Source organism: Micropterus salmoides, unplaced genomic scaffold (assembly GCF_014851395.1).
Source record: "Micropterus salmoides isolate LMB-PRFRI ecotype aquatic unplaced genomic scaffold, ASM1485139v1 Ms_hic_scaffold_985, whole genome shotgun sequence".
NCBI classification, from domain to species: domain Eukaryota; kingdom Metazoa; phylum Chordata; class Actinopteri; order Centrarchiformes; family Centrarchidae; genus Micropterus; species Micropterus salmoides.
This window is the reverse complement of record NW_024044776.1, coordinates 810-24,074: the sequence shown is the minus strand read 5'-3', so window position 1 is coordinate 24,074 and position 23,265 is coordinate 810. Positions and strand designations below refer to the sequence as shown.

General features: G+C 40.9%; 1 protein-coding gene across 1 annotated transcript; it reads right to left on the bottom strand.

Moving 5' to 3' along the window:
• Positions 1–3,137: 3,137 nt before the first annotated feature.
• On the bottom strand, positions 3,138–19,679 carry LOC119896387 (MAM domain-containing protein 2-like; the record flags this gene model as incomplete). The annotated part of the gene is made up of 6 exons (XM_038709818.1): positions 3,138–3,202; positions 4,353–4,446; positions 6,430–6,686; positions 9,880–10,017; positions 10,128–10,212; positions 19,429–19,679. Coding segments are annotated over 6 exons (890 nt in total), but the record flags the coding sequence as incomplete, so codon positions are not given.
• Between the last annotated feature and the right edge of the window lie 3,586 nt (positions 19,680–23,265).

The window sequence follows — 23,265 nt, the reverse complement described above, 5'->3', positions numbered from 1 at the left end:
CTATGGAGACCCCAGAGCTGTTAAATAATTTATTAAAAATTAAGAGCCGTTAATCTTATTTAACGGCTCTAGGAGAACTTATACAATGAAATACAGCTGTACTAAATGGGACCTAACACAGCCTGGCAATAGCTGTGTATTAATGTTACAAGGCTAATGTTAGCTGCCGATCAAGTTAAGCTAACAGTAGCTTACTTAAGCTACTCACACAAACTACATATGGCGCCTGTTATAAATGTAGGTATCAGATCTGCTCGGGATCTTTATTGAATATTTATGCTTTTATTTCATATTTACTTTGGCGTACGCACCCACGTGTGCTTAACTGGATCTGCAGCTAACATTAGCGTCGTAACATTAATTCACCGAAAACTAGTTTCCGTAAACAATACCACATACAGCCAATCACCATCTGCCACGTCATCATACAAACGTACAGCCAATCACATTATGTGATGTTTCCAACAGGCACAGGCCCCCGAGCAGATCTGAGCACCTGAGCACATCTGGTACCTACAGCGGTGCCACAGTTACACGGTTCTGTGGGAAACCCTGTACTGTGCATTAACAGATGTTTCTGGTGGTTTCTCTTCAAGCTAATAAGCCTATTTCTTCTATGCTGGCATTTCACTGACATGCAGCAACGTGACACCACCCCCTGGCAATCAGGTCACCAATTGGTGATCTCAAGTAGCCATGATCAGACGATATGAAAATAGAGAAGATTACCCAAGCCTACAGCCTCTGATTTTCGTCCCCCTGAACACATGGGGAGAGAAGGACGCCTGGAGAACTGGAAACTGCCAGGGCCTCTGAACAATATACTGTGGAGTTCTGCAACACTTCCCTTTCCCTCCCTTTTTTTTCTGGGAGCGGGGAAGAGAGAAGCTTGGAGTGTTGGGTCGCAGGCTTCTACTTCCCCTCCCCAGGGTGGGAAGGGCGGTTCCCAGCCACCACAGCCACAAAGGAGTGTTTTCCCCATGGCCTTGGGTTTTCTGACCGAGGCTGCTGTTTAGCCTGTTGACTGCATGCCTGTGTCTGAGGCTTGGCAGCCCTTTGTCTCCCTTTAACCGCTGCTGCTGCTGTAGCTACAGCAAAGCCTGCCCTTGGTGCTTGCGGGTGTAAGGGATGAGTTTCCGGGACAGGCAGAGGTCAAAAGCTTCAAAAAAGCGACCAAAAAGCGACCAAAAAGACCCTTGGCCATGGCCCCCTGAGAGGTTCAGCCACAAATCCCTCTCACCCGCGACAACAAGCCCCATCACTCGGCCTCAGCCTTGGACTGCTTCGCATGAGGAGCACAGGATGAGGTCGTTCATCAGCTGGCACGAGTTGTTTAGATGGTGGATGGGCTGGTGGGAGCCTCTTACTGTCATATAGGACTCTCACCATTGCCTCGGCATCCTGGGCTGCAGGCCACATTATCCCCAATTTCGATGCAGCCCGTTTGCAGACCTCGTATAAGTTGCTGTCCACGGGGGACACAGCTTGGATGCACTTGGGTCTGGACTGTTGAGCGGGGAACGTGGAGTCATCCTCCTCGTTCTCCATCTCGTCCATGTCGAGGATGTCAGACTGCATCCTCACAGCCCGGTTCCACTTCCACCTCAGCCTCCATCATGTCTGCACAGCTCGTGGTGGCTTTTGGCCAAAGAGAGTTGGTTGTGGCTTTCGGGGGCTGTCAACAGGCATGGGTCCTGGCTGTTAGCCACCGCAACTGCAGGCTATGCACATGAAATGAGGGGCCCTGCCCGAGATGGACGCCATGATGCTGGGCACAGGCGGGATGCAGCCTCTTTGGCCTTTGGTTCAGACCCTTTGGTGGGGGCAGCAGCCGAGGACATGGCACTGGAAAAGAACACCACAGCCTGATGAGTAGCTGTAGCTTTACTAGGCGTGCCGCTACTCGTAAGCCTATCTGCTCAGGTAAGCTAGCACAAGGGGTTTTAGCCAGAGCTAAGTAGGTAACATAGGAGACCGATCGTCATGACATGTTAGCCCTGCTCCGGGTAACGTTACACTGCCCAGTTAACAAATTAATGTTAACTAAAACCTATTTGACTTTCCGTAACGCGTTCGTAAGTTACAGGGTGGCCAGAGAAGTGGTTTGCCTTGACGCGGACACTGCTCTGAAATTATGCCATGTAACAGCAGAATATACTTCTTACGAAGGACTTAATCAGCAAATCCAGACTTGCCCTGAACTGCGTTTGATGACGTCGGCCTTAACGGATCGTCTCTGAACAGTTTAGCAGCTAACCAGCTTTGTATAGTTTCTTCATACAAAGAAGGCGAGAATGAGCTGGGAGGGGTTGGTTGGCTGTGGTAGCTCACACAGCTCGACCTGTCTGTCACTGACAGACATGGTGTCATCGGAGCTTCCATAGTAGGTCACGCTGAGGCATTTCCCATAGTGAAACACCAAACGGCGTGAGAAAAAGAAATACACAAAATATACAAAAGAAATAAGGGTCACTAGGGGGTTGTTGAAGAGAACTTAGAGAATGTTCTAGCCAGGCACTTTGGTCCCCAGGGCTCAGTCGCCAAAGAAGAGGGCGAGTGTTAAAATGCAGGGCATGCGTCAAAGAGTGGACGAACGTGAAAGAGCCTCTCATTCTCTCCAAACTGCCAGACAGGCCACGGCAGATGCTAGCAACACAAACAACCTGCTCGTAGTGGACAATTTCTCTAGATACATAGAGGTTACCCAGCTGAGCCCGATAAGGTGCACTGATGCTGTAGTACACCTGAAGTCAATGTTTGTGAGATATGGCATTCCAGAGATATGAGCTAGCCCCAATCACAAAGCAGTGGTGAGGCCAAACAAGCTGTGAAACAAACAGTGAAAAGCTTGTTGAAAAAGGCAAACGAAGCGTACAGAGCTATGCCACTGAGCAATGACTACAGCCCGGCCTAGTTGCTCATGGGCGCCTCCTGCATACAACCCTGTCAACCTTGCGATGTTGGAACCAGACATCACGGACCTGTGGAGATTTCAGACAAGGAAAGAGAGAGGAGGTGGATGGACAGGAGCAACTACGACCAAGATAACAGAAACGGGGACATGTACACATGCTATGCCGAGATACAGCCAGCTCCACCAGCTACAGACAGCTGCTTTGAGACACAACAAGCATGTACTACTGCAGTGAACGGTTCTGGCCCAGATCTGGCAGAGAAGCCAATATCAAATTGACTATACACACTGTGGGGAAAAAAAGGAGAAAACAAATGTCACTCGTAAGAGTAATGACAAGTCTCAGATTTATGTTACTGATGACAGGTGACACTATATACTTGTGAATTTCACCAAAACATCTTTTTTATTTAATGTTAAATCCTTATGTTTGGGACTGTAATCAATTGCATGTGTGTTTTATTTGGTGCGTGTGTGTGGACGTGACCGCCGTGGTGACATGGTTGCCGTGGTGACATGGGTGAGAGTGCAAACACTCTCACCCATGTCATGTCTGTCATGTCTGTTATGACTAGAGGTAAGCTGCCGTTGAACTTCTATATATATATCTATATATATATATATATATATATATATATACTTACACATATAAAAGTTGATATTTGTAAATTTGGCGTGACTAAACTGTTGTATGTTGTTGTATGTTATGTCCGACTCGCCTTGTGTGAGTCTTAATGTTATTTGCTAACCAAAGTTTTTTTTATTAATTAATTCACAAACCTAAAGGCTTACGTTAGCATGCTAGGCAGTCACAGTACAGAGTGGAGGACACTGTGTATTCTTCTAACGGCTAACGGCTGAATTACTGAAAAGTTAAGACTGTGCCTGTGTGTTTAATGCCAGAACACGACACAGACTCATCGGCAGACACATACACAAACACACATGATTGGGTCATTGAATACCATATCATATAGAGGTGAAATACTGTGAAATGTCTTGGTTGCAGTACACTTATATGTGAAAATGGTTTAAGGTAAGAAGTTCACATTAATGAAAAATTACGTGTGACATTCTACGCAACAGCAAGCAGAGTTCAGATGCATGCTCAGGGTTACCAAGCTGAAGAGCAGTCATGATTAAGCTACTGCCTGAATGTAGATAGTGTATTGCTCAGTAAAAGTTATAAAATGTGCCTATAAAATGTCTTTACCTGCTCTCGACTCCCTGGGGAAATTCTGAGTCTAGACTTCCTAAAAATAATACTAACAACATAATAGTTAGTATACTCTTCCATAAGTGCAACACTTTTGCATTGTGAAGGGTAATTAACATTGCAGTGAAACTTCAGAGTCCAGCATATTTAACACAAAAATGCACAAAAGTCTGCCTTTGTGGTCAACCATTACCCCCCTAAAATCTAGATTTCTTCTCTCACCTGTGTCAGTGTGGCAGAATTCAGGGGTAAAGGAGATGTCATCAATGGCGACGTATCCACCTCTGGCACTGTTAAAAGCTACCTCAAATACCACCTGGTAACACATACAGACATAAACAGCAACCATTAACAGATGGGTAATGAGCAATGTATGACTTAGACCTATTAATCCTGAGAACATGCTCTATAAATTGTCAAAGATATGTTGTGAAAGTTTGACATATACTTATAGATGAGACATCCGTAGAAGCCAGACAGTGACATCAGTATAGGATAAATTCAGGAACATGGGTCAGTAGCTGCTTGATGGAAACAGTCTGTGCAACTCTTGGCTCAACTGGACAGAGGAACTGACCCAGTTAGTAATGTTACGTAAGCTTCTTTCTACAGCAACAGCAGGCTGTAAAAAGTGTTTTGGCAGAAAGCATAAGGAAAGGAAACCATGAGAAGCATACACCATTGAAAGAGCAATGGAAAGCCGCAGAGGAGTGAGTGTGTCTGTCTATTCAGCTGCATACACAACAATAAGAAAGAGGCGGACCATACTGTATATAGACATGTCTGAAAAGCACAGTGGACTAATAACACAAAACACTTGAAATAAGTTCATTACAAAGGAAATGAGCAGTTATTTGTCATGCTCAACAATTATATATGCTCAACAAATATATATATATATATATATGTATATGGTAGTGTTGTAGTCAAGACCGCACAAACCGAGACCAAGTCAAGACCAAGACCAGAGTTTATCGAGACCGAGACAAGACCAAGACTTTTAGGGGCTGAGAGCAGTCAAGACCGAGACTGAGGGAGGGCGAGACCGAGTCAAGACCAAGACCAGTTCCCTGCATTGCATAGCACGCAATAAAATGTGGAACGAGATCATAGGTACTTCTCAAATTGATCTGAAAGATCCACAGTCATTTTCTGGATTTCATGTTGATACTTTTGCATCAAAGTTGCATTATATAGTTTGCTGTTCAGCGTTTGTTAGGTATGATAAAATCCAAATCAAACATGGTGTGAAGTGATTTATCTATGTTCCAACTGTAATGGTAGTATTGCAGGAAATATATTTTTGGCTACAATACTTGAAGTGTGAAAAAATGATTCCAGCACAGCCTAACTTTGACCTACTGTACTTACTGTAGTTGTGTCCTCTCACAGTTTCCCTGTACAATGAGGAATTACTTTCAACATATTAACTATGCTCACTTTCAGTTTGACCATCAGATAATCTGGATAAACTGTTCTGTCTGACTGCTTGTTTCCATTGCATTTGATGACTTGATATCACTGTGTTTCAAGAGGTCAGCTATAAACTTGGTTAGTTCATTGTTTTCATGACTGCCTGAGATGATCGACAGAGTTACAAAAATAGGACCCAAACTGTAATAAACTGGAAAACCCATGCAGGCATTTTCTAGAGCAGACGAGACAGCCCATGTGACTTCCTGTATGGGATTTCCTTTCTTTTTATAGGAGTGAGGCCAGACCTCACTAATTATCACCCGCTGCTCCATAGCTTTATAGTTGATTCAGTCACTCTGGCTCTCTCTCCCTGGGCATATGGTTTGTTGTTTGGGTTAGGTTTTCCTTGTCTTTAGTTTCTTTGTTCATTACACTTCAGTGTACAAACACGCAGATGTGATGGAAGCCGGCAAGGCTGTGCAGTGAGTAAACTTCACTCCTCGACACCCTAAGAGACGCTCTGGCGACCGACGCCAGGGCGCATGGGTTTTAACCTCTCCTAGTCTGCCTCCCATACCCGAGGTCGCCGGTTAGAGTCAGGACCGTGCAGTACGTTCTCGGGGGCAGACGGTTACACAGACACTCAACAACACACTACTGATGTTACTGATTTACATACTTTAAATCTTCATCTGTTAATTTATACTTTGTTAAAAAAATCTTTAGTTACAAGTTACGAGGTGTCCTCTCCCTTTTGTCCTCCCTTTGAGCCGGGCTGTGACACAGACCACAGGTTTTTTTAAATCCATGTGTGTTTTCATATATTTCATCTCATGACGTTGACCTACTTGCTATTAGTGTGCATTCTAGCTCCAGTACTGACCTCAAGGGGGTGTGGGGCCTTTATGTCAATGCCGACCAGAGTCCAGGCGGTGGTAACATACACCTCTGGCCTCCAGATCTCCTCAAAGTGGCCCAGCTGGTCTTTGGTGAAAACTGAAAAGATGTTTCCCCTCTCCTGGTCTCGGTGGTAGTAGAAGGACAGGCAGCCGGCCATGGGCACCGTAGTCATGGGTGAGGTCAGCTTGGCCACTTCCTGGAAGTGCTTGGCGTACACAGAGTCCACATACATGTAGTGGCCTGAAGCAGCAGAAGATATAGATGAGCTCACACTACACATTATGCGCTGATACAGTCACATTTATAGAAAATGTGTGGTTTTACAAGTTGTCATAAGACAAATGACAAGATGACTCATTTGCAGTAATTCACACAGACCTCCATCAGTGTTTGAAGACTAAACAATTTTATTGACAGACTGTAATGAGCATTGACGATATTATTATTATATTATTACATAAAGCAGTAATGGATAACCACAAGTCCCAACCTGTAAGTCTTCATTCTAACCAAACAACACAGCAGCTTTTCTCCAGCCAGCACTCCTCCCTGATTACTGATTCTGCCTCCAAAACCATTAATCCATGTAAACAGACTGTCAAACTATAGAGCACTGCTCTCTGCAACTTTATGTGCAGCCGGATCCTGGATGTTTAAAACTGATAGACCATGAGCTGTGGGAAAAGTTTATTTAAATGCAGCACAAGGTCTTTACAGACTAATAAAGGTAAGAAAGAAACAAGAACAGAACAATAATTAACTGATGACAACACTAGGTTTGATAAGAAATGAACATGAGGCATGTTACAGAGAAGTGCTCATTAACAACACAAAACAAAACAAAAAAGCTGGAAGCTGTGGAGAACTTGAGATAAAGCATCATCATCAGACTTCTGCAAGAATGTTTTTGTACTTTTATCTTAAACATCTCCAAGTGACAAACTCAAATTCGTACACAAGGCTACACTCCCTGTTCCACTCCATTTTTAGGTATCATTCTACCTAAAAATTTACCAAAGAGTAATAAAAAAGTCCTGGTGTCAGCAGGCAGAAACAAAACCAATGTAAGTAGTGAAATTAGGGGATAAAATAAAAAACAAATATTACTACAGCTGTCTTTATAATATTATAATATTCTGTATTCTGAGAGAGAGAGAGAGAGAGAGAGAGAGCATTGCTCACAGCTTCAGGGCTTGTCAGCAACTACTAATTTGTCCCGAGCAAAATTGTAATCAAAACATTTAAATATAAATGTTGTCGGTCAGCGTCTAGTCAATGTACTTGCTACACAAATGGTTAACAGTCGCCGCAAAGTAGTGAGAGAATAACATGACACACCTGACCGCGACACAGACACCTGTCGCTCTCTCTGCTGTCTCTGTCCCCCTCCCTCAGAGACACTTCGCTCTGTTTGACTGTCTCTCTGCTCCAGGATGCTTAATTCCCTCTGAAGCGGCTGTGAGCTGCACTTTATCAGAGGTGCTGAAGTGAACATGTGTGTGGATGTGTGGTAATATTTCTGTCTGATCACAAGTGTTTTCAGTTTTGGTTTTCTACCTCTGATGAAGAGCAGTGAGCTCTTCTCATCCAGTCCAGTCCCAGACAGGTATTCTGTCTGTCGGACGGTCTAAAGGGGGTAGCAGCCTACTACCATTTCAGCAGAGCACTAAGGCAGGGTAATGCACAGCAGTGGGGCAGGTAGATTTTGTTAAAATATAATGACTTCATTCTCATTATATCTCGTAATATTATATCTCAACTTGTTATTCTGCAAATGTCAGAGAACACAGATATGTGGGAGAGATTTTTAATGTGCAGAAAGTTCTGAACATTGAGCAGAAAAGCTGCTGAAACACAGGAGCTATTAAGGTGCAGGGGATATTAACTGAATTAAATGAATGGGGGAAAAAACAGGAGAAACATATTTGACAGCAATACAGAATGCCTGAGAGCCTTTCCTTTTATATAAATAAAGACATTTCCTCAATGAATTGGTGCAGAACAATTCACCAGAATGCAGGAAATGAAGTGTTTAAAGCCCAAATGTTTCAGGGGGAGGATCCCCAGACTTTTTTTAAATTATTATCAGTAGTAATTATAAAAATCATAATAAATGTATTTATTTATTATGATATTTAATAACTAAAGTGTAGCTCAGTGATTTATAGGGTTCAGTTTGACAAATGGAACAACAATGTAGCAGTTTTTGAGGGTTGATACAAGTATGTCTCCAGAATGCAGGAAATTAAGTGTTTAATGTTTAAAATCTTTTGTGGGGGTACCTCCAGACCCCCCTATCAACTATTTTGTCAATAAAAATTTTTCCCAAATACAAAGCCTATTAAAATATATTGTCTTGTTGTCATGGCCCCACTATTGTGCAGTGTCAAGTCTCATGGGCTAAGAGTTTTGTCAAACCCCTAATCTAAGCCCTTAAAAGCAAGGATGGTGTATTGGTGAGGGACGTCCGACCGATTTTGGTGGGCCGCCTGGGCCAAAAATGCCAGGGCCGATTTTTTGTCCCAGTCCAGATGGTGGAGAAGTGGTTTAAGCTACGGTAATAATTAGAAAAGTTTCTATGGACATTTTGTTAGTTTGTAATCACATTGGTCTGCTGCTGAAATCCATTGTCACTGCTGAGAATCCAAATTGCCTTATATTGCTAATGTACAGTCTTCACCTGCTCGATATGAAATGTGCAATGAGATAATGTTTGTTATGAATTGGTCATATATAAATCAAATAAATTAATTCATACATTGCCAAGCAGAAGCAAAGTGTATATTTGATACATATTAGAGATAGAGTATTGTCCTAGTTTAAATTCAGTCTGTAATGACTGAGTTTATTTCACCATGGCTTTTATTGTATTCTGTTTGATAACTACCTCATATGTTTCATTCCCTTTGGGATTAATATAGTATACACTAACTATCTACAGAATGTACCTATCTATCTTACCATTCTCTGTAAAGGAGCACGGCAAAGACACCTTTTCAAAGCCACCTTTCAAGACAGGAGTGGGCATCATCTAATACTCTAAACATGGTGGTGTATTCCTTCAAGGACAGCTTTGCTATCATCAGGCACACTTTAATCCAATAACTCTTTGCCTTAAATTTCTGAAGTTATGGATGCAGGTTATGAATGTGTATGTGGGGTGTGTAAATGTGTATAATGTGATTAAATGTGTATAAAGTGATTTTTATGTAACACAGTGTAGCAATGAACAAGTATTTCATTGTTTCTTGTACTTGACTTTTAAACGACTAACTCTTCGACTTACAAATCTATCTGTTGACATGAGCTGCCGCGATAAAACCTGCACATGCACAGCTCTGGATGTAAACTCAGGAGGTCAGACAGGCTGTGTGAATGTGTGTGTGTGTGTGTGTGTGTGTGTGTGCGTGCGTGTGTGCGTGCGCACATATACCTCTCTGGTTATTGTTGGTGTGGTTTCCAAGCAGGTTAGACTCAGGCTCTCTAGCCACACTTCCCCCAACATACCAGTTGACATTTGGGTTCCAGCTGTTACTGTAGCCACACAGGTGATGCTCCTCAAAATTACACTCTAGTAACAAGAACAGCAAATGTTACATTTTTGGAATGAATAAAAACACTTTCACATCAAACTTTACATCAAAGGTGAAACATCTCACTTGCTATAATGTTGACACTGACCAATGCAGTAACCAGTAACAATGTGAATTTCAAAGATGGCCACGCTGTTCCCTGAGCCGTGTTCAGGTCGACCTTCCAGCAAAACCTGTGTAAGAAAAAAAGACTTAACAAAGTGGGACAGAAGGCAGCCAACATTACAATATCTCCCATTTGCTTTATACTACATCAGATTAATCTAATCTAAAAGTAGTCATCTGCACACATTATTCACCACCACATTGTGCATAAGAATGTTATTTTGGCCACTTTTCTCTCATTAAGTTAAATCAAGTGACTGTTAGCAACTTTAGTTATATAGCAAAATTTAATATATCACAAGTGGCCTCAACTGTTTTCAAGGCAAGATGAAAAATCAGCTGTGCAAGAACAAGCAGCACAGATATAGAACACACAAGGGACAGTTGTGTATCTGGAGGATGGATCCTGACAGACTTCCATAAATGTAGGCAGTAATTAAATAATACAATGAGACATAGATGTATATATCTTTTTTAATTAGCTTCTTTATTTAGTTGGCCGCAATCAACTTGCAGATTTATCTGCATCAGCGTTTATAACAGCGGATACAGTGGGAGGAAGATAATTGTCCTTGCCACAAAACATTGCAGGAACACCTCGAGAGGTAGGATTCGAACCACAGGAGTGCTTTACTCGAGATGCCCATTGCATCAAGCAGGATAAGAACCGAGGATTGGGCTGCAGCTTTAGCTGACCTTAGGGCTTCTGTTACAGACAACAGAGCCATTTCAGTAGTGTGGGCACTCTTAAAACCAGACTGATATGGATCTAGGACGTCATTCCGTGAGAGGAATTATGAGACCTGTTTGAAGACTGCCCGTTCGATAGTTTTGGATAAAAATGGTAGAAGTGAAACTGGATGATTGGACTCGACTTGAGTTGGGTCATGCGAGGGCTTTTTGAACAAGGGTGTAACCCGAGCCCTTCTGAAAGTGGTCGGGAAGGTTCCCGAAGCCAGAGAAGTATTTATCACGAATGATTGCCGGGACCACGGTAGGAGATATGGCTTGGAGGACATTGGTAGGAATCGGGTCCAGTGGGCATGTAGTAGGACGGCTATGGGTCAGGAGTTCTGATACTTCACTTTTCATGAGAGGAGTTAACGAGGAGAGTGAAGTGCCATTGTCCTGCGAAGACAGAGAGGTGTCGAGCCTTTTGCATCATTTATTTATAAGGAGGGCAACACTCCAGTCCAGCAGGTGGCGGTAATGCGCTTAAAACGGTTTCTTTCTTTATGAATGCTTTGGCTGCCAGTGTGCATTTCTTGTATATAAATTATGAATGTAAATGTAACGTGTTGTAGGTAAGGAAACGTGGAAGGTAAAATAGTGAAATAATTACATATTTTGGGTGGTTTTGTGTGTATTTGGGCAGTTTTTGAACAGTTTCTGGCCTGGAATCCATCAGCTGGATCTGGCAACACTGGCAGCAGCACAGAACATAACATCAGCTGACCGGAGTCTACTGGAGAGTAGCTCCTGGTAGCTCTCACACTCAGTGTTCCCGGTAAGTTGGTCATTTGTCAGGTCAATTACATGACTTAAATAATAATAAAAATAGCCATCATCGTAGACCATACTTCCTAACCCTCCCATTTTTACTGTCCTCTTCCGGGTCACAGCAGTGTGTTTAATTTTACGGTAGGTGATTGGTGGAGGTTACGCTGCTGACAAACGTGATTGCAGAATTATTTCTTAAACTGTTCTAGCAAACGGTCCTCTCAATTCTCTCTAATTCATTACTTGTAAATATTCTTTAAAATCACTAACAGCACTAATGCTGCCCATTGCTAAATAAGCCACAAAGCTGGCTAATTCCATATTTATCAGTAGAGGAGCGCTAACGTTAATGAGCAGTTCAACTATTTTGTTTAACGTAACATATACCTTACTCTAACCCTAACCTGCAAGCCAAGGCCTGTCTCTCGTTAGAGTCGCTACATCAGAAATGAGAGGGGACATGTAAATAAACACGAGCTGAAGGAGATTTGATATATGGTATTATTATTATTATTATTATTAGTAGTAGTAGTAGTATATTGGTATTTTTTATAGTTTCTGGCCCTTTAATGTTCATTAGTAGTAGTACTCCATAATTTATAACAAATCAGATATTTGTAAAATGTTTTCTGTAGTTTTATACATTTGACTCTTATTTATCAAAAACTTTAATTTGTTGTGCTTTTGTTCAAGTACTACTTTTAACAATCAAAAAAGTTTCTTTTTAAACTGCATTATGTCATCTGTGGTATCTTGGCATAGTCTCAACATGTTCTTACAACAAGGGGGAAAGGAATAATGCCTGATATATCAGCATATCTGATTTTAAAATCCTCAAATATCAAAACCGGCACCAGACTTAAAAATCCCATATTGGTCGGGCTTTAGTTTAAATGTAAATGCTCCGTATTTGCATAGCACCTTTCTAGTCTTTTCGACCACCCAATGCGCTTTTACACTACATCTGCATTCACCATTCACTCACATTCATACACTGAGACTAAGTGCTCAAACAGAAACTAACATTCACTCACATTCATTCACTGAGCCTAAGTGCTCAAACAGAAACTAACATTCACTCACATTCATTCACTGAGCCTAAGTGCTCAAACAGAAACTAATTCAATTTCAATTCAATTCAATTCAATTTTATTTATATAGCGCCAAATCACAACAACAGTTATCTCACAGCGCTTTTCATAAAAGAGCAGGTCTAGACCGTACTCTGTGATGTTATTTACAGAAGCCCAACAGTTCCCACCAAGAGCAGCACTAGGCGACAGAGGCAAGGAAAAACTTCCTTTTAAGAGGCAGAAACCTCGAGCAGAACCATGGCTCAGGGTGGGCGGCCATCTGCCTCGACCGGTTGGGGTGAGAGAGAGAGAGAGAGAGAGAGAGAGAGAGAGAGAGAGAGAGAGAGAGAGGGGCAGCCTATACAATATACACACAGAGGTACAGACACAACTAACATTCACTCACATTCATTCACTGAGCCTAAGTGCTCAAACAGAAACTAACATTCACTCACATTCATTCACTGAGCCTAAGTGCTCAAACAGAAACTAACATTCACTCACATTCATACACTGAGCCTAAGTGCTCAAACAGAAACTAACATTCACTCACATTCATACACTGAGCCTAAGTGCTCAAACAGAAACTAACATTCACTCACATTCATATACTGAGTCTAAGTGCTCAAACAGAAACTAACATTCACTCACATTCATACACTGAGCCTAAGTGCTCAAACAGAAACTAACATTCACTCACATTCATACACTGAGCCTAAGTGCTCAAACAGAAACTAACATTCACTCACATTCATATACTGAGTCTAAGTGCTCGCCCCCAGTTTAGTTTTAACACGTAAACGGTATGAAAATAAGATTAATTGGATTATATTTTTACAAGATGTATAAAACATGTTACATGTGTCCATAAAAAAATGATAAAATGTTAGGGAAATGACATTATTCTTTAACTGTGGTTTGCTGGAAACACATTTAATAACTAATTACTAAAACTAACAATGACTAAACACATTTGAGTACAGGATTATTCTGACTACATACAGATTTAAAATTAAGCATTTTTACTTTAGACATTTTGAGAGACTGAAGTACTGCAGTTGTACATTGAAATACCAAAATAGGGACATGGGAGGGCTTTGTAGCTGCCAGGAATATTCATGCAGACGTGGTCCAGTGTTCCTTTTGTGGGGATTTGGACATGCTGGTGGAATTTAGGTAAACAGTTCTGAGATCTGTTTGATTAAAATCACCAGCAACAATAAAAACACCTTAAGGTTGTTTTGTCACATGACTGCTGATGATCTCAAACAATTCGTGTAATACATTTTTACTTTTTTGCATCTGGAAGAATGTAAACAGCAACAACAACAACACAGAATTCCTTGAACAGATAATATGGCAGACATCCAAACATTAAAATTTCTGGTAAACGTTGTTCATCCTCTTTGACTGCATTTGAGCATCAAGCATCACTGACGTAACACACTCCTCTCCCCCTTGTCTTTCCGGACTACTGAATCCCGTCAGCGCAGAAGACACTCCATCCATCAAGTGTAATAGTACAAGAGTCTGCAATGCAGTACCTCAAGGCTCAAAGACAGTTTCTATCCCCAGGCCATCACACCTAATCAAACAAAGGGTTTAATGCAACTTTGCACACGACCAAACAATTTGTACACCTTGTTTGTCATTTTGCATATAGTATTAATGGTCTGTATTTGTACAGCACCTTTCTAGTCAATTCAGTTCAATTCAAATTAGCTTTACTGGCATGAATGTAACAACAATATTGCCAAAGCATCATACAAACTACATAAGAACAATCAACCCCATACATTTCATTAAACAAGTAATTAAATCGTGTGTGTGTGTGTGTGTGTGTGTGTGTGTGTGTGTTAGAAAAATTTAAATATATTAAAAATTTAAATAAAATAAAAAAATAAAACAGTAACCTTTCTAGTCTTTCCAACCACTCAAAGCTGTGTAGTGTGAAAATGAAAAGAGACTAAGGTGCCTCTGCCACCAGAAAAAGAAGGGGTTCAGTATCTTGCCTGATGACACTTTGACATGCAGCCGGGTATTGACCTTCTGATAAGTGGATGACCAGTCCCACTGAGCCACATCTGCCCTTGTAACACCTCTGTGAGTGGTGGTTGGATATGATAGTGGGTGGGTGTGTATTTGACTTCAAATAAGTTTTTTTCTTTATTTATCCCTTTTCTTTTTTTATTTATTAAACTTAATTAAACTTAACTTAATTAGACTTAAAGTTTCTAGTATATATTATATAGAATAATTAATTCAGGTAGTACAGTGCCCGATGGATCCCTCTATCTATTGAAAATAAAAAATTTGAATTAAAACATGGGAACAAGATACTACCTCGTGGCCATGAGAAAGTGTATATAAAAAGAGCCAGCACAATGGAGCAGCTTTTCTCCCCAAAGCTTGAGGCTGCTCCTAAAGGTTTGGTCTGGACAAAATGGGACTCAGGTTGGCCAAGAAATCAAAATCAGAGACTTCTGTGCCCACATCCTTACAGAGAACTGCTGATCAACATCCTGCTTATCAACATCCTTTTCAAAGCCTTCAGCACAAGAATCCGGGGAGGGACTCTGTTTTACATGGATAACGCTTGTTGTTCAAAAGCTGTCAAGATGGACAAATGTCAGACTTTTTATGGAGGATGATAACCATATTATCATATTGTTGCTGCTGTTTACATTCACCACAGAGCAAATAAAAAAACTGCATGTATAATAACTGTATAATTTTATTTTTATGTCACCTTATTTACCATTTAATTATCTGTTCATTTCTGTGTGTAGACTAGTGTTAATTAGAGTGGGGAGGCGCACAGAAACAGATGTTTCTCTCGCTTGCTCCCTCTCCCTCTCTCTCTCACACTGCTCTACTGGGTGGAAAGGAAATTGAAAAGCAAGCAGGCTAAGACAACAAACTGTGGTGTGGCAATTAGCTTTTGATTTCCGCTTGTTTCAGCACTCTGGACAGCACCATGCCTTTACAAACCTCCTAACCAGCCAGTATTGTATATACACAGAGAAAAATCATAGAGCCATTAAGTTATGTCAATTTACTTCTTCTTTTTAACTCAAATAGCTCTGACAAGTTTTGGATTTTGAACTCAACTGTATGAGTTTTAGAAAGTTAAACTTGCATTAATTCATTGTGTTGACTATTTCACACTTTTGTCGTGTTGATTGAACTTAAGTTATCAGTTGAAAAAAAAGGCACGAGTACGAGGATTGCCTAGGTGCTGCGTCTGATAAAAACATACATAATCAACTAATTATTAGGGTTTAGCGAGTACTCGGTTGAAACAAGTATCCGGTACAGATACTTTTAATGAGTATCATCAGAGTAAAATGTGTCAATATCTGTTTTATTAAAAACTATAAATATAGGAACCTTTTTTATCAATTACTATTGTGATCAAAAACATTGCTCTGAAGCTCAATTCTGAGGCTGTTCTGTAAATAGTTTTCTAATAAATACAGCAAGTTCTGGTAGAAATTTCAGGCTTAAATAACTTAAAGATTAAGCCCCGCCCATTCTCAGTACAGATACAGAAAATTTGTTTAACAGATACAGATAGAGATAGTGGTGCTGATTACTGAATTATATTCCATTATATTTTTATATTTTGAATTGTCACCTTGTACTGGCACCTATTTTTTTCCCACTTCAACCACTGCATATTTGAATATACAGTACATTTTTGTAAGTTCTGTGTGTAGGAGGCTAGGGAAAATGGCCTGAAAATTTGTCCCATATTTGAATATAGTTTTAATTATCTGTTAAGTTCTGTGTGTGGGATGAAGCAGGGTGTGAACTACTCGGGAGCAAGGGGATAGCTTGGCTCCCCTTAATAAGACATGAGCTCCCCTGAAAACATGATTTGTGAAATGGGGAGGCCTCTAAAATATTGACAATATGCTATTTATGCCATTCATTTCTATTTTTCTGTATCATCATGGATCATGTGTCAAATCAGGAGCTTCAGGCCATCTTGCCTGAGGGAATGATCAGCGCACTGGCTCCTCACGACATCCTGTCCCTGTCCACTCCAGCGCCTTGCTCCCTCTCAGGTAGACCTAAATGGGTTGTGTCGTAGTAGGACCACTGCGCTGCAGACATCGGTGATCGTTTCCTCTGCTGTTGAAGCCCAAGGCACCTGATTTTATGATGATCCATGATGATACAGGAAAATAGAAATGAATGCTATTGCAGCTGGAAGCTCTCCACAGTGCTGCGCAACTTTCTAAATTCTTCTCTCTCAAGGAAAAAAGAAAGGTCAGGTCAAAACAGTGTAAAGAGCCAGCTGTTGTGTGAAGCCTAATAGCAGCAAAAGGGCTATAACAATGGAATAAACAATGCCTGATATTATCACATTTAGCACTAGGCCTACATGCTTGCAGCTATGAATGTTTCTTTGCAGCAGGAATCCTGTCTTTAAAGCACGCAGTGTGTGCTATCATCTAAGCTTTGTGCACACGGTTAGGCAAGAGAGCTTTAGTAGTGGCTTGTGCCAGATATGAATAAGCTGGGCAGATGCAAGCGTTTAGAAAATCATGCAAATACCTTTTGAATTTCAGGTTTAGGTGTTCTACTGATGTAACTCAATCCAGGAAACTTAATTTTGGAGATGCAGTGGGGGATAATAAATGAGTGGATACAAAATCATGTCTGGTTTCACCTGTGAAGCACACCTTAGTCTGTATACTTCAATCAACCATAGGCTGCTCCCATGTTATTGCCACAATAATTCTTTGTGTTGTAAAGATTGTTATAGATAATGTGACCGGTTCATGGTTAAACAAAGCCCAAATTATCCTATTGGGGAATAGCTGTACCAATCAGCACACTCGGACAGAAACTTAGTAAATCATATTCAATACATACCTGGGAACCTTTTGCAAGCCCTGGTTTCTCGTTTATGCCTGCTGTCGCTAATTTGCATCATACCTACATCATACCTGAATTTATATCTTTTCTGTGTTCTATAGACAAATTAACAATTTCTACTTAATTTGACATCAACATGAAAGCAAATGAAAACAGAAATATATATTATTTCTTTTTATTGTAAATAAATTCATTCGTCAAGGGGTTAAAGTGATCGTATTGATACCATGTAGAAAAAAATAATTAAATTGTTAAACAAAACTGCAGAGCAGATTGTAGGTCAAATGTGCCCTGTTTTGCTGCTTTTTGATCACACCTTAGCTACCTACCAGAAATGAGAATGTAATTCAATGCATTTCTTTATTTTCTGTGAACTTTAAACAAATTACTAATATCTAATGATAATTAAACCTACGATGTCTGTCCATGTGCTGAAATTTGTCACAATAGATAAGTTTTCACTGCTCTTTCTAAGTTGTGTGTTACATGCAAATAGGGTAAATGGGTTTGGACCCCATAGCAGACACTCAGGCGAGGTAGGCTCAGTTAGAAGAATTTATTAACAGAACAAGGTGTGCAACTTGCTGGTAGTGTCCAAACAAGTCCCACACAGGAACAGTGGCTACGAGGATTCAGAGGACAGAAACAACACACCTGTCAAAGAAGCTGTTTTCAATCGGAGAAAATAAATTCATAGGACCGCCCCTCTGCCAAGCACCTGCCTGCGCAAGAACACGACCAGAGATTACAATGTAAAACACAGTCTTTAGTAAAGTTAATTAAAATACACAGAGTGACACAGTTTAAAATGAGCTGCTATAAAAGGGAGCCTTAATTGTCTCTAAAATGTCCAAAACAAAGGGCCGTTCCTACTCAGTCTGTCCTCTGAATCCTCGTAGCCACTGTTCCTGTGTGGGACTTGTTTGGACACTACCAGCAAGTTGCACACCTTGTTCTGTTAATAAATTCTTCTAACTGAGCCTACCTCGCCTGAGTGTCTGCTATGGGGTCCAAACCCATTTACCCTGCCTGAGCATGTAACGTATTCTGAGAGGAGTACTTTATGATGTTACCTTCTCAATGTATCTCAAAATAGCTACATGACTGCTTTCATATAAAATAAAATCTGTCTAATACAAGCTAATACAATAACATAATCTTTCTTACCTTCATGTATCCATACCTCACTTTTATATTTTAATTTGGTAAAAGACACTAACTCACATTAATCAGTGACACACAGTCTAATTCACTCTCCACCTGTCCAATTCATACAAATTCATAAAAATAGGGTGCAGCATATCACATATCAGGTCATAATTTCTGCTAACTGTCATTAGCTTGTTAGCTCAGTTATCTGTGCAGCTAACTTAGTGATACTATTAGCTAACTGACTACGGAATGGGCGCCAGAACTGGAGCCGGTGGAGCAGGCAACGGAACAGAGCTCAGCAGCTTCCCAGTGATCACCTGGGCGGCATTTGTTACAAATCAAAGTAAAATAATAATAAGCACATTGATAACCCAGCAGTAGACCATCATCAGACATTAGAGAGTTCCAAGGACAAAAACAGAGTTTTGAAAAGTGGGTGGGACATGTCTCCCTGTCCATAGAGGATGTCAAGCCCAAGCACTGCCTGAATGAAAGGGCAGCATATTCGCTTTTTCAGAAAATGGGCAATTCTTATCTAGTGCTGAGACACCTGGCACCTGCTGCCTATCCCTGCCTATTCCTATCAAACATGTTCCAAATCTGTGAACAGTGACTTCACCTAAGAAACCTAGCAGGGATCACTGTGATTATGGTCTTTACAGCCATTCTTACCTGGTAGGGGACTGTGGTGTTGGGTAGGTCCACACTAGCAATGAGCCAGCTGTCAGAGGCTTTGTTGGCATTCCACAGTTGGTGGTCGAAGTTATCACCGTCTGGTCTGAGGTGGAGCTTCAAGGAACCCCGTCCAGTGATCTGGTACACCAGCCTCACACAGCTCCAGTCCTGCTGGTCCAGAACTGGACTGACAAGAACTGCCTGCTCCTGGTCATGTAAGAAGGCTGAGTCCACTGTAATCAAATGCCCTATGACAACAAAATGACGATATAAAATTCATGTAAAGAACATATGAATATTATACAGCCTGATAGCTTTGATCAAAAGATAACTAAAGGTGATTTTATTCATAATGTGTTCATTTCAAGAGAATTCAGCTATTGTTTCAGCTAGCCAGTTATCTCGAGTTCATTAATAAGATGAACGCTACTTTTGCTGGAAATGCCCATTCCTAAAGTTCTGGGCATCACCATTGGAGTAGCCCTGACTCTGCCAAATCAGAGTAGAATTATAATTAAGACGCAATGTTTTGACAGCTAAAAAAGGCTAAACTTTCTGAAAACAGTGTGACATTTAACACAAACAACAAGCAATGCCAGTTTAGCTTTTCCCAAGATTTAGACGCAAAAGACGCTGGTGATGGACTCTCTTACTGGAATGAGGTTCGACTCGCTGCGGTGTCCTGCTTTATTTTTGTGGCTAATCCTACAGTACACTTATAAAATCAATACACCAATCTGGTGCAGAGCTGGGGCTTTAATTCCTGTTTGGCGACAATACTACCTCTTTTGGGTTTTGGTTAGCTCCAGTCCATGGCCAAGACATCACAGGAGAAGTTCAAATGCAATATGCCTCTTAGAATGTCACCATGCCTTATACACACTGTGATTACGAGTGGTCCTTCAATTACCATATGAAGTTTGAGGCTGATTAACCAAAGCATAAGAGAGTAATTCCCACTTCCTGTTTGGGATTGCTTTAAGCAAATGCCATCATACCTGGTAACATTGGGATTTGAAAATAAGGGAAATAATAAGGGAACAACTTACTATATAGTTATTATCTTCATTATAATTACATATGTAGTTTAACATTAATCCACTATATTAATTCCAGTTACAGCTGTTTAATTTTTCTGGGTTGTTTTTATTAATTAAATCCTTGCGCAAGAAGCACAGTCTACATTGGTCTCTAATTTATTATGTCTTAACTCTCACATTGTAAATAATTTTTTCGGTTCCCACGTATCTATTTTTGGGGCAATATGTGAGTGAAATACTCTGTAGAGCAATGCATCATCCAACCTGAACAAACATAGCAAACATTGCAAATATGCCCAGCTGGTCTTGAAAGTCATATATATTGTCCTGGGCCAGTGTATCCTTTGCCTCATGCGTCTTGCAATCCTCTGTCCCCAGAGGTAGCAAATCAGGAATAAATGATCAAATGCACAAGCATTTTTTTTAGAAAGGTTAAAAATACGGGAGTTGTACGGGAAAATGTTAAAACATGATGACAACGACATAGAACGTTAAAATACAGGAGAATCCCGGGAAAAACTGGAGGGTTGAAAGGTATGCCGGCCATGTCAGCTGCTGTAATAAACACGTCCATCTATTGAGTGAGCTGTAAGAAATTGATTGGCTTGCATAAATGAAACAAACTGACGTAGGCCTATGGAAATTTCTTTCAGCTTCATATCAGTGAAGCCTGTAGATGATCCTGACCACGTTTTGGGTCAGGTGGCCCAAAGGTTTCTGACAAAATGTCGAAAATATGATTTTTAGAAAACTGTTTTTAGAAATGGCAAAATGTGCCCAGATGACTTCAGGGAATATAATGATGAAGAATGTTGACCGTAAGTCAAGCTGTTTGAGATAATTGCGGAAACAAAAGGTGACTGAGGTCTTGCAGTTTTTGCTGCATAAACAATTTCAGCATAGAAAACTAAGACAACATTTTCACGGGCCACTTGAAAACACACTGAATTAATGAACTGCCACTTTGTTGGCACGTAGGCCGCCTGGTGATTTGAACCCCAGACCTTTGTATGCCCAAAGAAGGTGACTTACTGACAGAGCCCTTGGGGAGATGTAGTTTCCATACATCTTCTCACAAATTAAGGCAATGACATCACGTCAGACTAGGGTAGTTTGTCTGTTTATATTGAAAATGCTTGGTGATAAAATTCACAAAAAACTCATCATTCTGCTGGTTTCAGGTCTATTTTTCTTGTTTGAACAATGAGCAAAGCTGGTTTCTCTGACTCAGTCCAAGATAAGAAGAACCCTAACAGTTTACCTCCTCAGTCCCTCTCTTCAGCCACACTCTCATCCCTGGCCCTCAGACTTTCCCTCCTTTCACCATCACCTGACTGCCCCACCCATCTACACATATTTTCCCACTTCTCTCATCGGCCCTGCAGTTACCTGGCCTACTCTGCTCACTCTTCACCTGCAACTCATTCCCTCATCAGCCACTCACCATAAATCCAGTTCACTTCCTTTTTTTCTTGGCCAGTGTTGCTATGTAACATTATGTAAGTTTTTTTCTATGCAGTTTGGCACCTCTACTGTTTCGGTTTTAATTAGGGCCCGAGCAGGAACCGTGCAAGGTCCCTATTGAAACCCTATTGAAACTGAAGGGATTATTAGAGTGTTTTTAATTCACCGCTGTTGTAAATAAGGACAGCTGTACAGGTGCATCTGTTATGATTACATAACAAAAAGCAGCAGAGGGCTTTTTCACAAAAGCAGAATTTAGAATCCAGGATAAGAGAAAAAGCGATCAGATAAATGCACGTCAACAGCTTTCTTCCAGAGACCACACGGTTGATCACAGATTTATTGATGCTGAAAAATGAAAAGATGTGTGCAGCATTCTTTACACAAAGTGAGTAACGGCGAATAAAGAAGGTTTACAATGAAAAATTGCACATAATATAAAAAAAAAATTAACACGGCCGCAACATTGAAACAGCGAGAAAAAGCGTCACAGACAATTGAGGACTGACTTTTGCTCCACAAAAGCCATTATTAAACATGTAGCTCTCTTTTTTCTTTACCTCGCTACCATCTGCTTACAAATTTCCTGTCTTCCACCTGAAATCCACTGGACCGCAAGCTCACAGTGGAGAGAGAGAGACAGAGAGAGAGAGAGAGGGAGTGAGTTGTGGGGCAGATCCGTTGCAAAGCACTAGAAACTGTAATGAAAAGAATAGAAGTTGTGAACACTTGTCATAATTCGGGAGAAATGTTTCCCGGGGGAAACCGTGAGAGGACAATGAAATACAGGAATCTCCTGTGAAAATCGGGTATGAGCGAACTGGAGCTAACCTCTGTGGCTCCTTGGTTACTTCTGTACGACAGCGTGCTGTATGTGACAGCTTTGCATATGTTTATCACTTGCTGGCAATGTTATGAATTAAAAAAGAGAGATTTTCAGACGTAAATTCATCGTGACTGAAACCCTAAGACAGAGTTTCCATCTGCACTTTATGTCACAGCTGAGGTCTGAGAGAGCAGAGAGGACATTTAGTGGATATAAACAGTGTTTATGGAGAACTGGTTGCTGGTGCCCTCAGTTCTAAATCAGGTTGGGGGGGGGGCAGTCAAATTTACAGCTGTATCTATGATCCCTTATTGGTCAATCAGTCCATTGAGAATCTACCTAGCAGCAGAAGGCAGCGATTTGCTCAAACAGTGCGCCATAGAGGAGCAGATAGGCCATAGTCCATAATGTCTCAATGTATGCAGAAAAGACAATATACGCCTGCAGTTGCATTGAACAACAGAGCAATAAAGAGGGTGTGAATAAGGCTGTGAAAGATATGAA